The sequence below is a fragment of the Salvelinus alpinus genome, chromosome 14, assembly GCF_045679555.1.
Source record: "Salvelinus alpinus chromosome 14, SLU_Salpinus.1, whole genome shotgun sequence".
NCBI lineage: Eukaryota > Metazoa > Chordata > Actinopteri > Salmoniformes > Salmonidae > Salvelinus > Salvelinus alpinus.
In genome coordinates, this window is record NC_092099.1 from 20712236 (window position 1) to 20727259 (window position 15024).

General features: G+C 43.0%; 1 protein-coding gene and 1 pseudogene across 1 annotated transcript; both read left to right on the top strand.

Moving 5' to 3' along the window:
- The first annotated feature begins 768 nt into the window (after nucleotides 1-768).
- On the top strand, nucleotides 769-2742 carry LOC139538590 (C-X-C chemokine receptor type 1-like). The gene is made up of 2 exons (XM_071340783.1): nucleotides 769-1028; nucleotides 1511-2742. The coding sequence occupies exon 2, from the start codon at nucleotides 1514-1516 to the stop codon at nucleotides 2597-2599; it is 1086 nt and encodes a 361-aa protein (XP_071196884.1). The 5' UTR covers nucleotides 769-1028; nucleotides 1511-1513; the 3' UTR covers nucleotides 2600-2742.
- Nucleotides 2743-13381: 10639 nt separating this feature from the next.
- LOC139538224 (C-X-C chemokine receptor type 2-like) lies at nucleotides 13382-14107 on the top strand (annotated as a pseudogene).
- Nucleotides 14108-15024: the final 917 nt, after the last annotated feature.

The following is a 15024-nucleotide window of genomic DNA, read 5'->3' on the forward strand; positions in this document are numbered from 1 at the left end:
TTTGTTTGCAAATGTTATTAGAACACCACACATACAATTTAGCGTTTTTTGGTGCATATTTGTTATGCATTTTGTTGTAGAGAATTCCAGCTAATACTAGCTAGCAACTTACTGTGTCTGGTGGGGGGGTTCGTATATTTTGTACAGTGCGTGAGTGCAGAGTTGGATGGTGAGCCGTGCATTGCATGACGTGCAATTTTGTGCTGTTTCTATCAGTTACATTGTTCAAATATTATATTGTATTTGTTGTATTATTTTGGTAACTACATTGCCCAGTGAACAAGCACCAAACCAACGTGCGTGAGTGCAGAGTTGGATGGTGAGCCGTGCATTGCATGACGTGCAATTTTGTGCTGTTTCTGTCAGAATAAATCTCCATGACTGGTGCTACAAGTTCGTGTCGATGATTGATTGTACACAACGCAAGAAGAGTACTGTTACACATGTAAAGTGAGGAGTAATGTCAGCTCTTATATTACAAGTTTTATATGACCTTGTGTAACTTTTTTTTAGATTTAATCACCAATGAGGTGACCGTATTATAGACACTGCATTCTGAAATCTGCATCGAAATGATCATTGAGTGATTGAAATTGAAAGGGACAGAATGATGGAAAAAACTGGAAAAGGCCATCCCTTACTCAACCTGAAGTTCTTTACTCAACCTCCTTGGCACACTATCATAAGCTCTGTAGCTTGCCTAAACCTTATGTGGATCTGTCTACTTCCCATGTGTCATGGCATTGGGTGATGTAGCCTACAGAATGACATTGCACTGCTGTTCGATGGCCACTCACTTTTCCTGAAGCAAAGCAGTTATTCTGGTGTAGTAAGCGTTGATCTGTTGATCTCAAACTGTTCGTTGAGGTATACACAATAGGAACTCAAGTCTAGTGTGAGAGTAACAGACAGGAAAAGGCTTTAGTTTCAGAGAAAAAAGTGCTGAGACGCTGAGACAGACACTCTTCTGCTTGCTGATAGTGTTTTCTGCTGCTTTTCTGAGCTGTCAAGAGGACAGGTATAGCCAGGTAAGGATTTTACTTTATTAGTTATTGAACTGGGTCAGACTAATTTCATTTCAACCTGAATTTCATTCCAATTAAATAATATTTTTCACCTGTGGTTATGCCAAATGTATGTAAGTTGAACATATAACACAACAAGTACATTGTAGAGCTGGGACAATTCAAATGAAATAAGTTTGCTAATAAGGGTGATTGTTAATGGGACAATTGATGGCTACAACCATCAAACTAGTAGTGGTAGTTAAATGATTAAAAAAACTGTGGTGCACATTAATGCTATAAATGTATTGTTCTATTTATCCATATTGCATTAATTCAGGCAATTTATCGCGTTATGGATGTCCAAAATCGGCCAGCTCTAGTTCATTGCACAATTAGTCATTCTAAAAAGACACGCAACACTAACTACATAGCTAAACACAAAATGTAATACACAGGGATTTTTGGTGGGGTTTACAATATACTTTTTTTTTCTTTTCATGCAGCCCATGGAAATGCCAGAAATGGATGTTGACCTTTCTCTCTTCGTTGAATTCCTCAACTTCACTTATCCTCCCATAGACGAGCTGGGGGTCCCTTGTAACGTCTCTATCTTGGGCTTGAGCAGTGTTGGTCTAATGATCACCTACATCGCTGTGTTCATCCTCAGTGTGCTGGGTAACAGTGTAGTCATCTACGTGGTATGCTGCATGGCCAGGGGCCGGACCACCACAGACGTCTATCTGATGCACCTAGCAATGGCTGACCTCCTCTTCTCCTCGACCCTCCCCTTCTGGGCCGTCTATGTCTACTCCCACTGGATTTTCGGTACCTTCCTCTGCAAGTTCCTGTCTGGCCTCCAGGATGCTGCCTTTTATTGTGGGGTTTTCCTGTTAGCGTGCATTAGTGTGGACCGCTACCTGGCTATCGTGAAGGCCACGCAGGCACTGGCCCAGCGGCGCCACCTGGTGGGGTTGGTGTGCGGAGCCGTGTGGCTGGGGGCGGGGCTACTTTCGTTGCCCGTGGCACTCCAACGGGAGGCTATCCAACCCGAGGATCTTGAAGGCCAGATCATCTGCTTTGAGAACCTGACTGCGGCGAGCAGCGACCGGTGGCGGGTGGGTGTGCGGGTGATTCGCCATCTGCTGGGCTTCTTCCTGCCACTGTCGGTCATGGTCGTCTGCTACAGCTGCACTGCAGCGACGCTGTTCCGTGGCGTGCGCAACGGCGGCCAGAAGCACAAGGCCATGCGCGTCATCCTGGCCGTGGTGCTGGCGTTCGTGGCATGCTGGCTGCCGCGCAACATCAGCGTGCTGGTAGACACGCTGATGCGGAGCGGCTCGCTGGGCGAGGAGACGTGTGAGTTCCAGAACAAGGTGAGCGTGGCGCTGTATGTGACTGAGGTGATGGCGTTCCTGCACTGCGCCGTCAACCCCGTGCTATATGCCTTCATCGGGCAGAAGTTCCGGAACCAGCTCTTGGTGGTGCTCCACAAGCATGGGCTGATCAGCAAGAGGTTGATGGTGGCGTACCGCAGTGGCTCAGTCAACAGCACGGCCAGTCAAAGGTCTAGGAACACCTCTGTTACCCTGTAAGGTTTCAGTAATCAGGGGGTGGTGTGGAAGGGGTGAGTTTTACTGGTTTCTCACACAGTATGGTCAGGGGTGCGGGCATGGCGAGAAACTTTTTCTTCATGTTGTGGTGTGTGTGTGTGTGTGTGTGTGTGTGTGTGTGTGTGTGTGTGTGTGTGTGTGTGTGTGGGGGGGGGGGGGGGGGGTCTGGGGTAGAGGGTGGGGGCATGGATGATTCTATTGTATAGGTCCAATCCAATGTTTTTCATGTGATGCTTCAATGCTTGCTAAGTATAAACAACATACATGTCAAGGCCTAATGTGTATTAAATCTTCATCTTGCAACCTTTTCTTTGTCAATGCCACAAATAACTATTTGAGAAGAGCCGGAACATTGTGATATTTGTCAAGTGATGATCTGATAATGAAAGTCTTATCTACCGAAACAGAGGGAAATAGTTACGTGAGCGAAATGACTCAATCTGTATTGCAAAAGCACACCAACATGACTCTAAATGTGTTCCATTGAAATGTTGCCATATTTTTGCTCTGTTTACTTGCATCCTCATTCCTCAATGACCACTGCATCTCTCACTTCCTAGGTCCAATCCAATGTTTTTTTCTCATTTTTACCTTTATTTAACTAGGCAAGTCAGTTAATAAGAACAAATTGTTATTTCCAATGACAGTGGGTTAACTGCCTTGTTCAGGGGCAGAACGACAGATTTTTACCTGGTCAGCTCAGGGATTTGATCTTGCAACCTTTCGGTTACTAGTCCACTAGGCTACCCTGCCGCATTGTTGCATTGTTGCTTCAATGCTTGCTAAGTATAAGCAACATACATGTCAAGGCCTAATGTGTATTAAATCTTCATCTTCCAACTTTTATTTGTCAACAGACGTGTGATGTATTTGTGTTCCCCTTGCAACAATAGAGAAAATGCTATTGTACTCATAAATAAGATGCACACATTTAAAAACATATTTTAACTTATATTAGGATCCACCAGCTCAAATAAGGGTGTTCTGAACTTTGTCAATGTCTAAAAAACAAGTTGAGATGAGCAGGAAAATTGTGATCTTTGTCAAGTGATGATCTGATAATGAATGTCTTATCTATCAAAACAGAAGTGGTTATGTGAGCAAAATGACTCCATTTATGACCGCGATCTGTATTGCAAAAGCACACCAACATGACTCTAACTGTGTTCCATTGAAATGTTGCCATCTTTTCTCCTTGTTTACTTGCATCCTCATTCCTCAATGACCACTGCATCCTCTCACTTCCTGCCTCAATTGCACAATTGGATCAATCTGCTGTAATGGTCTATGGGTCGTTCCACGAACAGAGTGCAGTTTATGTCCCTCAGACATTATGTGTGTACATTTTTATGAAACACTCAGTTTAACAGTTGGATCACATACACTCAACTCCTGAAACTGACCCCATTCTGCTTTCCCAAATATCAATCTCCTCAATCCATTTCTTACTGAATCTTGCACCCTCAATCCTACAGTACACATGATAGTATAGTGATCACTACCCCATGTAGATTCCTCCAAAACCTCCCAACTACATCTGTCTGCCCTTGAACTTGTGATCATTGTAAGATCCAGAGCAGATTCATTAATTTCCAGTTACTGGGCCAATCCTGGTTCCCCCAGTTACTGGGCCAATCCTGGTTCTTAATCTTCATTAAGATTCACAAGCCCTTTTTCATCAAGTAGTTCCTCCAACACTTGTCCATTTACATCAGTCTGTAACCCTTCCCAGAGCGTACTATGAGCATTAAAATCCCCACAACACATTACACATCTCCTATCTTGATCTTCTACTGTACATTCCCAAGGGCCATCAACTCTAGTGTCTTACACAGGTTGTAAAACTTCACTATTACCATATTCCCCCAACCACATCTCTACCACTACATACTCGTGCTCAACACCGTCTCCCACACTCCTATATGAGATCCCCTGCTTTATAAAGATAGCACACCCTCCCCCTGCCACTGTATCGCTATGGACTGCAACATAACTTTGTATAACCACATCTAGAGTAGGTTTAAGCCATGTCTACTGGAGACATATTACATTAGGTTTGTCTGGTAACTCCTCAAGAAACTGTTTGAACGCTTTCCCATTAGCCATCAAACTTCTCGCATTCCATTGAAGGATTAACACCATTATGAATCAATACATTATTTCTGACAGGACTGATTCTCAATCTTATTGAGGTCATCCTGTACATTTTCCCATATCAGTCCTGTGATCCCAAGACAATTCACTGCTTGCTCCACTATGATCTGTATCTTCTTAGTACTAGATTGTCGTTTTTCTGAGCAATTGATTGCTGCCGTCACAAATGTAACAACCTTCCTCATGTCTACTACCAGTCTTGTGTTCTCCCCCATTCTGTTCCCTACATCACGCCCCCAACCGGCATCCCGATCTGCCCTGGAGTACCTGCTCTTCTAGGTGCCCCGGGTGTTTCTGTGTGAGTTACATTAACTGCTTCTGCATATGAGATTTTACGCTCACTCCTCACTTGCTGCACTTCCACCTGTCTTTTCATCACTGCACAACCACCCATATGCCACACTATGGACACCCCCACAGTTACAGCACTTTAACTGGACCCCGTCTCCACAATATGCATGTTCTCCCCCACACTTCGCAAATGTCCTTTTGCCTTTTCAGACCTTTGACAGTTATAGCAACGCAATGGTTTCGGAACATAAGCTTGCACATAGTAACTCCTATACCCAAGCTTAACTTTTTCTGGCTATACCAGATCCTCAAAGTTTAGTAGCACTGACAGGCTATCCACCTTCTTCCTATCTCGTGTCATCTGAAGACACTTTGCCCCTTCAAGTAGTCTTTTATTTATTTCATGTTATCAATTTCTGGAACTCCTGTAATAACTCCCTTCAGCCACTGCCATCCAGTTTGATCCGGCATGCTACTATCAACCATATGTTTACATACCTGCTTGAGTTTGAGTGCTTTCTCATACTGTTAAGCATTGATACACACCATCACCAAACTTCCATCATGAAGAATTTTAGCAGACACAACCTCTCCTACTTTACTGTCCAAATCCCTAGTCAATGCGATCTCATTCACCGCCGTGACTCCACCCTCGTCCTTAAATTTCTCCAATATCTTGAGCTCCACTTCTCTCAGTACAACACTGCGAACCGAACCTTCCTCATCACTACTCTCCTCCAACAAGAGAGCTTCTTCTTAAGCTTTACTCTCACTTTTCTAACTCCACATATTTCCACTCCATCCTGTCCTCCTCAAGTCCTAACCCCCCTACCTTTCCATCCATCTCTGCTCCAATCACAGCTCAGTGTTGCTCAACCACCTCCACCGGATTTCATGCTCCAAAACAAAAACAAACAAAACATCAACCTTTCTTGACAAAATTGTATAATAATGATAAGCTAGTTAACAAACTATAATTTAACAAATTAGTCACCAAGCCCGCTTGGTTTAACACTTTGGCTGCAGTCCAAACACTTAAAAGACACACCCTATCCCCTCAGCCCTCAAATTAAGAGGACACTTCTGATGACGTCTGACGAATATACACTTGCAGTAAAAGGGGCAAGGGAGGGAGGAAGGAATAATTTTTATGTGGACCGTCCTTGCCTGGAAATTCGTCAAGTTCATCCCGCTATGATTGTGTTTTCAGCCACCGGTAGCTTGTGGGTGCTTTATATGCGCTACAGTCAATTATGAGTGCATGTCTACTTACATGAACTATATAATCATTAATAGCAAAGTAAATAGCTAAATAACGTTAGCCTGCCTAGCTGGAACTTGTGAAGAAGGAACATTTTTTATTTCTACAATTTCCAAAAGCTTACCAAACAAAAACATCATTACTTTTACAAGACGTATTTGTGCCATCATCTGCATTAGTAGCATAATTTTTTTAACCTTTTTACATTTGTTTTTACTTACACTTGTATGTTGACTTCTCCATTGATGTTGCTTTTAAGTTTTGGTGGACTTTTCTTAGCGGATGTACAATCGTCGCGAATTGAATTATGGGGAGTTTCAGGCCCCGGAGTGAACATAATTGTACACTCGCAATGAGGGCTGAGGGGCTTACGTTGCAAACTTCCCTTGCTTGGCTAATCGTTTGGACCGCATTCCAAGATGGTGACGGGGATTCCCACAAGGGCATTAGGCGAGGGTAAGTGGACGAGGGTGTGTCTTTTATGAGTTTGAACCGCAGCCTTTGTTTCTTTCACGGCAATCACTCACGTATGGATTTTCTTCTCCTTAAAATTTGTATTGGTGAATCGCAACCAACTTCAAAGTGCATACACAGCCACCTACTGTACTAGAGTGTGAGGCCGTTATTTGTTGTATAGGCTGCTATCCTACGTGAAATAAAATAATGGAAGGGGAAAAAAATTGCCACGTTAGCTACAGCCAGGCTGGAAAGACAACTGTGATACCCAGTAGAATGCATCTCAAGTTGGCAGGCACTTTGACTTGTGTCTATGCTTTACCTTGTGTCTATGCTTTGACTTGTGTCTATGCTTTGACTTGTGTCTATGCTTTGACTTGTGTCTATGCTTTGACTTGTGTCTATGCTGTCTAGTGGAAACGGGTGCACTGGTCGCCGGCTTATCGACTCGTGGTGCAGCCCAATCAGCCACGTAAAACAGGTCTTGAGTGGGCAACAAAGCTGCCCAATTAGCCGATTCGCTTTCCATACACCCACTTGCCTTTACTACTGTCACCACATTGGGCTGCAGCTACCCATACTTCTTCAAACAGTGTTCCCTGCAATGTTTTGGCTATGAAGCCCTGGAGATCCAAAAACCTTTAAACTGCATTCGCAATTATATCCAGTTTCATCGATTTCTTGTTTGTTTGGCATGTACTGTCTATCACCCGAGCAAAAACGCAACAAAATGTACCTTAGTTGTTTTTTTAAAATTCCTTAACTGGTTAATAACATTTTCTGTAGGCTGCAGGGCATCCATTGCCATTTCTTACTCATTTCCACTAACTCTTTCAAACATTTGCACTGCCTCCACATATTGTAAAAGACCTGCTGGGCAGCCCTGATTCTTGCTATTTCAACCTCATTTACCCTTACAGGGCACAACTGGAACACAAGCATTTCATTACATCCGTAATAACATCTTCTAAATATGTGTACGTGACCAATATAATTTGATTTGAACTGCAGGACCGTGTATCCACTGACTCTTCAACAACATATACAGGTAGGTATCCTAGTGGTTAGATCGTTGGGCCAGTAATAGGAAGGTTGCTGGTTTGAATCCCCGAGCTGACAAGGTAAAAATATGTCGTTCTGCCCCTAAGCAAGGCAGCTAACCCACTGTTCCCCGTGGATGTCGATGAAGGCAGCCCCCCCGCACCTTTCTGATTCAAAGGGTTTTGGGTTAAATGCGGAAGACACATTTCAGTTGAATACATTCAGTTGTACAACTGACTAGGGATCCCCCTTTCCCTACAGTATACTCAGTCTGCACACACTTGCCACTTGGCCAACATTGCAATGGTCTGTTCACAAAAACTCACCGCGTATCTCATATACCCCAAATGTACATGTGTATGGAGAAACTGTTCATCAAATAGCAATAGCACAGCCTTCCTCCTTCCATCCGTCATACAGTTCAAGCAACATGCCTCCTCTACTCCTGGTATGCAGTGTTTAATTAAGACGTTGAGCCTCAATTTCCACCGAGACACCAGGGAAGACACATTTTATCTGTGTCCTGCTCAGAAAGTCAAAGCTTTCCACTTCATACTCCCATAATTTTCAGAGCCACAATGCACATTCCTTTTGTTCTTCTGATACACAATAAACCAATACCATACCGCTTCTGGTAACTCTGGCTGTTCCCACCTCTCCCAATGTGTACTCCACCATCTGCGCGACAGCAATTTGGTCTCCCAAAAATATACAGAGCAAAAATATAAATGCAACATGTAAAGTGTTAATCCCATGTTTCATGCTCTGAAATAAAATATCCCAGAAATGTTTTGATATGCACAAAAAAACATATTTCTCTCAAATTTGGGCACAAATTTGTTTTCATCCCCGTTAGTGAGCATTTCTCATTTGCCAAGATAATCCATCCACCTGACAGGTGTGGTATATCAAGAAGCTGATTAAACAGCGTGATCATTACACAGGTGCATACTGTATCACAGGTGTACCTCTCTCAATATGAGCAAGACAAAGGAGCTGATCGTGGACTATAGGTAAAGGAGGGCCGAAAAAGCAGGGCTTTCTGACATCCAGGACCTACAGTATATACTAGGCGGTGTCAGAGAAGGCCCAAAAAATTGTCAAAGACTCCAGTCACCCAAGTCATAGACTGTTCTCTCTGCTACCACATGGAAAGCTGTACCGGAGCGCCAAGTCTAGGACCAAAAACCTCCTTAACAGCTTGTACCCCCAAGCCATAAGACTACTGAACAACTAATCAAATGGCCACCCGGACTATCTTGTTTTTACACTGCTGCCACTCACTGTTTATTATCTATGCATAGTCACTTTACAAATGACCTGGACTATCCTGTACCCCCGCACATTGACTTGGTAGCGGCACCCTGTATATAGCCTTGTTATTGTTATGTACATTTATTGTGTTGCTTTTTGATTGATTACATTTTTTAAACTTTAGTTTATTTAGTAAATATTTTATCAACTCTATTTCTTGAACTGTATTGTTGGTTAAGGGCTTGTAAGTAAGCATTTCACGGTAAGGTGTTGTATTCGGCACATGTGACAAATTCAATTTGATTTGTGCTGGGGACAATAAAAGGCCACTCTACAATGTGCAGTTCTGTCACACAACACAATGCCACAGGTGTCTCAAGATTTAAAGGAACGTACAATTGGCATACTGACTGCAGTAATGTCCACCAGAGCTGTTGCCAGATAATTTAATGTTCATTTCTCTTCCATAAGCCGCCTCCAATGTAATTTTGGAGAATTTGCAGACCATAATTCCTCCTTCACCAAACTTTACAGTTGGCACTATGCATTCGGGCAGGTAGCATTTTTCTGGCATCCGCTAAACCCTAGCTGTGTTCAAACACACATTCTAACATAATGCATACTACATACCTCTACAGGATCAGTGGGGGCCCCGCCGTACGGTTGAGCTAACGCAGGCTAATGCGATTGGCATGAGATTGTAAGTAGCAAGAACATTTCCCAGGACATAGACATATCTGATATTGGCAGAAAGCTTAAATTCTTGTTAATCTAACTGCACTGTCCAATTTACAGTAGCTATTACAGTGAAAAAACACCATGCTATTGTTTGAGGAGGAAAATTTAGGAAAATGTGTTAATAAACTAATTAGGCACATTTGGGCAGTCTTGATACAACATTTGAACAGAATACAATGTTTCATTGGATAAGTCTAAAACTTTGCACATACACTGCTGCCATCTAGTGGCCAAAATCTAAATTGTGCCTGGGCTGGAATAATACATTATGGCCTTTCTCTTGCATTTCAAAGATGATGATACAAAAAAACGCATGGTGGTTTTTCTAGGTATTATATTTTACCAGATCTAATGTGTTATATTCTCCTACATTCATTTCCACAAACTCCAAAGTGTTTCCTTTCAAATGGTATCAAGAAATTGTGTATCCTTGCTTCAGGTCCTGAGCTACAGGCAGTTAGATTTGGGTATGTCATTTTAGGCGAAAATGGAAAAAAAGGGGCGGATCCTTAAGAGGAGTGTATACTACATACTATATACTATTAGTTCATTTTAGTATACTGTAAACGAATGGGTATTGTTTCAGTTGAGCGTACTTGAGCTTTTCCTGGCTACCAGAAGTTGATGCTGTTGCTATGCAACCTCTTGCTAGCTTGTTAGCAATACAAATGACTAGCTAGAAATTGTACAATTTCGGGTGTGTTCATAAATTCAATCTGGAGTGCCAAAATGCGCTCTGGGCATTGGTAAATCCAGAGCATTGTCAGATTGTTAATTTGTAAATTCGCTCTTGGAGCGTTCAGAGCGCACACTGAATGCTCTGGCCGAGGAGTAGGGTTGATCCAAGCATTCTGACCTCAAAACAGCAGTCAAGCACCCAAGCTAACTGGCTAACTTGCTATCTACTTCCAGACACAAATGAGAGAACACTTCACTCTGACCATTTTACTTGCCCTAGCAGAGCTGGTTAGGCTGTTTTCATGGTATCCACAGCGTTGGTGACTGTAACTGTGCTCCTGGCAACAATTTAATGATGCTTGTTTTTTCTGACACCGGACATATTCAACGGGTGTTGAGCATTCATAAATCCATCAGTTATTCTGCGCTCTGGCACACGAGAGTGCTCTGCAATTGGAGTAGATAGCCAGAATTAACAATGTTCATTGAGAACTCACAACGACTATACCACGTAGCTAAGAATGACGTGAATAATCAAATCAATAAATGTTGGGTAGTTAGTTAGTTAGCGTATAGTTAATATACTGCCTGGCAAGTTTGATATATTAGGAGTCAACTAACGTTAGGATGGTAACTAACTAACTTACTGTAATGCTATGCTGTTCGTAAGGATAGCGTAGCTAACAAATTGTCAGCCAACATAACGTGTAACGCAACTTATTTGAAAAGTCATTACTTTATTACATTGCTCAACATTTTCTAAACATTTGCCATAATTAGTTAAAGCAATGCATTTTTATCCACTTCGCCTGCATATTTAACGCCATTTTCTTCAAATCACACCCATTTTATGAAGAATTGCATTATGGGCCCTAAAAGCACGGAAATAGTGCCCACTGCTTGTATACTTCGTATTTTGGTGAATTTAGTACAACATCTGGGAACTTTTGGCATACTAACTATATCCATACTTTGACCAATAAGCACACTACATACTCAATTACGTCACAAATAGTACGGTTAGTGCGGTTAGTATGAGTATTCCAACACAGCTCCAGATTCGTTCGTCGGACTGCCAGATGGTGAATCGTAATTCAAGCTTTACACCACTCCAGCCAACGCTTGGCATTGCGCATGGTGATCTTAGGCTTGTGTGCGGCTGCTCGGCCATGGAAACCCATTTTATGAAGCTGCTGACGAACAGTTCCTGGGCCAACGTTGCTTCCAGAGGCAGTTTGGAACTCGGTAGTGAGTGTTGCAACCAAGGACATATGATTTTTACATGCTACTCGCTTCAGCACTCGACTGTCCCACTCTGTGAGCTTGTGTGGCCTACCACACGGCTGAGCCGTTGTTACTCCTGGACATTTCCACTTCACAATAACAGCACTTACAGTTGACTGGGGCAACTCTAGCAGGGCAGAAATTTGAAGAACTGACTTATTGGAAAGGTGACATTGAAAGTCATTTAGCTTTAAGTAAGGCCATTCTACTGCCAATGTTTGTCTATGGAGATTGTATGAATGTGTGCTTGATTTTATCCACCTTTCAGCAACGGGTGTGCCTGAAATAGCTAAATCCACTCATTTGAAGGGGTGTCCACATACTTTTGTATATATAGTGTATATCTGCCTTCCGTATCTGCGGTGGAAGGTGGCAAAGCTACAGCGGTGTTTGTTAGACCAGGAGATATCCCGAAAAATTGGTCTTCTCATGAAAATGTCTGACCCCTCTATGTCTATATAAGGTCCCACTGTTGACAGTGCATGTCAGAGCAAAAAACGAAGCCATGAGGTCGAAGTAATTGTCCGTAGAGTTCTGAGACAGGATTGTGGTGAGGCACAGATCTGGGGAAGGGTATCAACACATTTCTGCAGCATTGAAGGTCCCCAAGAACACAGTGGCCTCCATCATCCTTAAAAGGAAGAAGTTTGGAACCACCAAGACTCTTATTAGAGCTGGCCGTCCGGCCAAATTGAGCAATTGTGGGTGAAGGGCTTTGGTCAGGGAGGTGACCAAGAACCCGATGGTCACTCTGACAGAGCTCCCAGCATAGGGCAACTTGTCATCAGCATCTGGCTCTGAGGAGGATTCTTGAGAGACGAGGCCTACTCCTAACTATTGAATAAAATGTCACATTGAATTCTGTCTCTGTTGTCATTCAGTTAAGCCTGTAATGATTGAACTGGAGTTATTCATGACTATAAACATGAACATGTTTTTCTAAAAGTGAGGAAAGGGGAGGGGTGCTGAGTGGGACTTACTCTGTTACACAAACACATCTTGCCATATCATTACCAAATATTTCAGTTTCAGTGGTCAGATAAGAATCTCCTTAGCATAGCACATATTCAGCAATGAGTTCTCCCTGTAGATAAAACTGTAGACAGACAATAAACTGTTTTTTAAATCAACCAGGTTCACAGAGTTTGGGGTCAGTGAACAGAATATGATGTGTAGGGTCTGTGAACAGAGTAAGATGTGTTGTGACATATGTCAGATGAGAAGTTGTTGTACAATACAAGTTGAATTGGTTGCCAGTTCCTCCTCTTGAGACAGTTCTCGTGCCAGAAACAATAACTTCTTATCATTGTTTTGAATCTTTGGTCATGTTTTGAGGTTTTTGACTTAAGTAAGAAGCCCAGTCCAATACAACATGTGAGTTCAATTATTCAGGTCTTGAGCAAATCAACATTTATAATAAACATTTACAGACAACGTTGACATAAATGACAACACCAGGTCACACAAACAGACAGAGCCATATAAAATACATATAGGCCTAACAGTAGTAGTATTACTAGTATTACATGTTGCAACTGTTAGCAAGTGAAACAGCATGCGGCTATGTACAATACTTCTATTTGTACATTCTCATTTCCTGCTACAAGATGGCGAGCTATATTAACCTGGTGGGGTTGGTGTGCGGAGACGTGTGGCTGGGGGCGCGGCTTCTCTCGTTGACAGTGGCGCTCCCAACGGGAGGCTGTCCAACCAGAGGATCTCAATTAACAGACCATCTGTTTTTTTATTTGAACCTTTATTTAACTAGGCAGGGCAGTTAAGAACAAATTCTTATTTACAATGATGACCTAGGAATAGTGGGTTAACTGCCTTGTTCAGGGGCAGAACAACAGTTTGAGAACCTGTCCGCGGCGTGCAGCGACCGGTGGCAGGTGGGTGTGCGGGTGATTCGCCACGTGCTGGGCTTCTTCCTGCCACTGTTGGCCATGGTCGTCTGCTACAGCTGCACTGCAGCGACGCTGTTCCGTGGCGTGCGGAACGGCGGCCAGAAGCACAAGGCCATGCGCGTCATCCTGGCCGTCGTGCTGGCATTCGTGGCATGCTGGCTGCCGCGCAACATCAGCATGCCGGTGGACAAGTTGGACGAGGAGACATGTGAGTTCCGGAACAGGGTGAGTGTGGTACTGTATGTCACCGAGGTGATGGCGTTCATGCACTGCGCTGTCAACCCTGTGCTGTATACCTTCATCAGGCAGAAGTTCCGGAACAATCTCTTGGTGACGCTCCACAAGCATGGGCGGATCAGCAAGACGGTGATGGTGGCTTACAGCACGGCCAGTCAAAGGTCTAGGAACACCTCCGTTACCCTGTAAGTTTTCAGTAATCAGGGGGTGGTGTGGAAGAGTTGTGTTTCACTGGTTCCTCACACCGTATGGTCAGGGGTGGGCGCATGGTGATAAACTTGTTTTTCATGTTCTAGGGTTGTGCGTATGTGTGTGTACAGTGGTTCCTCCTTTAAAAGTTGCGAGCTTGCACTGCAGGACTTAGAGGTACCCAGGGTCATGGATTCATTGCTCCAGACCATCACAAGGGGGAGTTAGAGCACTCATTATGCATTTCGGTCCCAAGGTTTTTATATGACCAATCATATCGAGTGGCTCCAATGACGAATTTTGACGCGAGCCACCCTTGCCTTTTGGCGTTCTTCAACAAAGATGGCTGACAAAACATTACGGTGGAACCAGATGTAAGTTGTTATAACGTCATAACGAGTCAAGCAAAAAATGTACAATTGAGAGGAATATGTTAGTTAATTTAGAGACAAACGTTTGTGCATATTTTTTTGTCATAAAGTTAATTTACAAAATTCGCTATTTAGCAAGTTATCTGACTAGCTAACATTAGCCAGCTAGCTAGTGTTAGGAGAATGAATTTGTAATTCATGTTGTTTAAAACCTCTCTGGGATAGCGGGACGGTAGCGTCCCACTTGGCCAATAGCCAGGGAAATGTAGAGCGCCAAATTAAAAAAATTATATAAAATCAAACTTTCATTAAATCACACATGTAAGATACCAAATTAAAGCTACACTCGTTGTGAATCCAGCCAACTTGTCAGATTTCAAAAAGGCTTTTTGGCGAAAGCATAAGATGCTATTATCTGATGATAGCACAATGTCAACAAAGAGAGAGTAGCATATTTCAACCCTGCAGGCGCAACTCAAAACGCAGATATAAAATATAAAACATGCATTACCTTTGATGAGATTCTTTTGTTGGCACTCCAATATG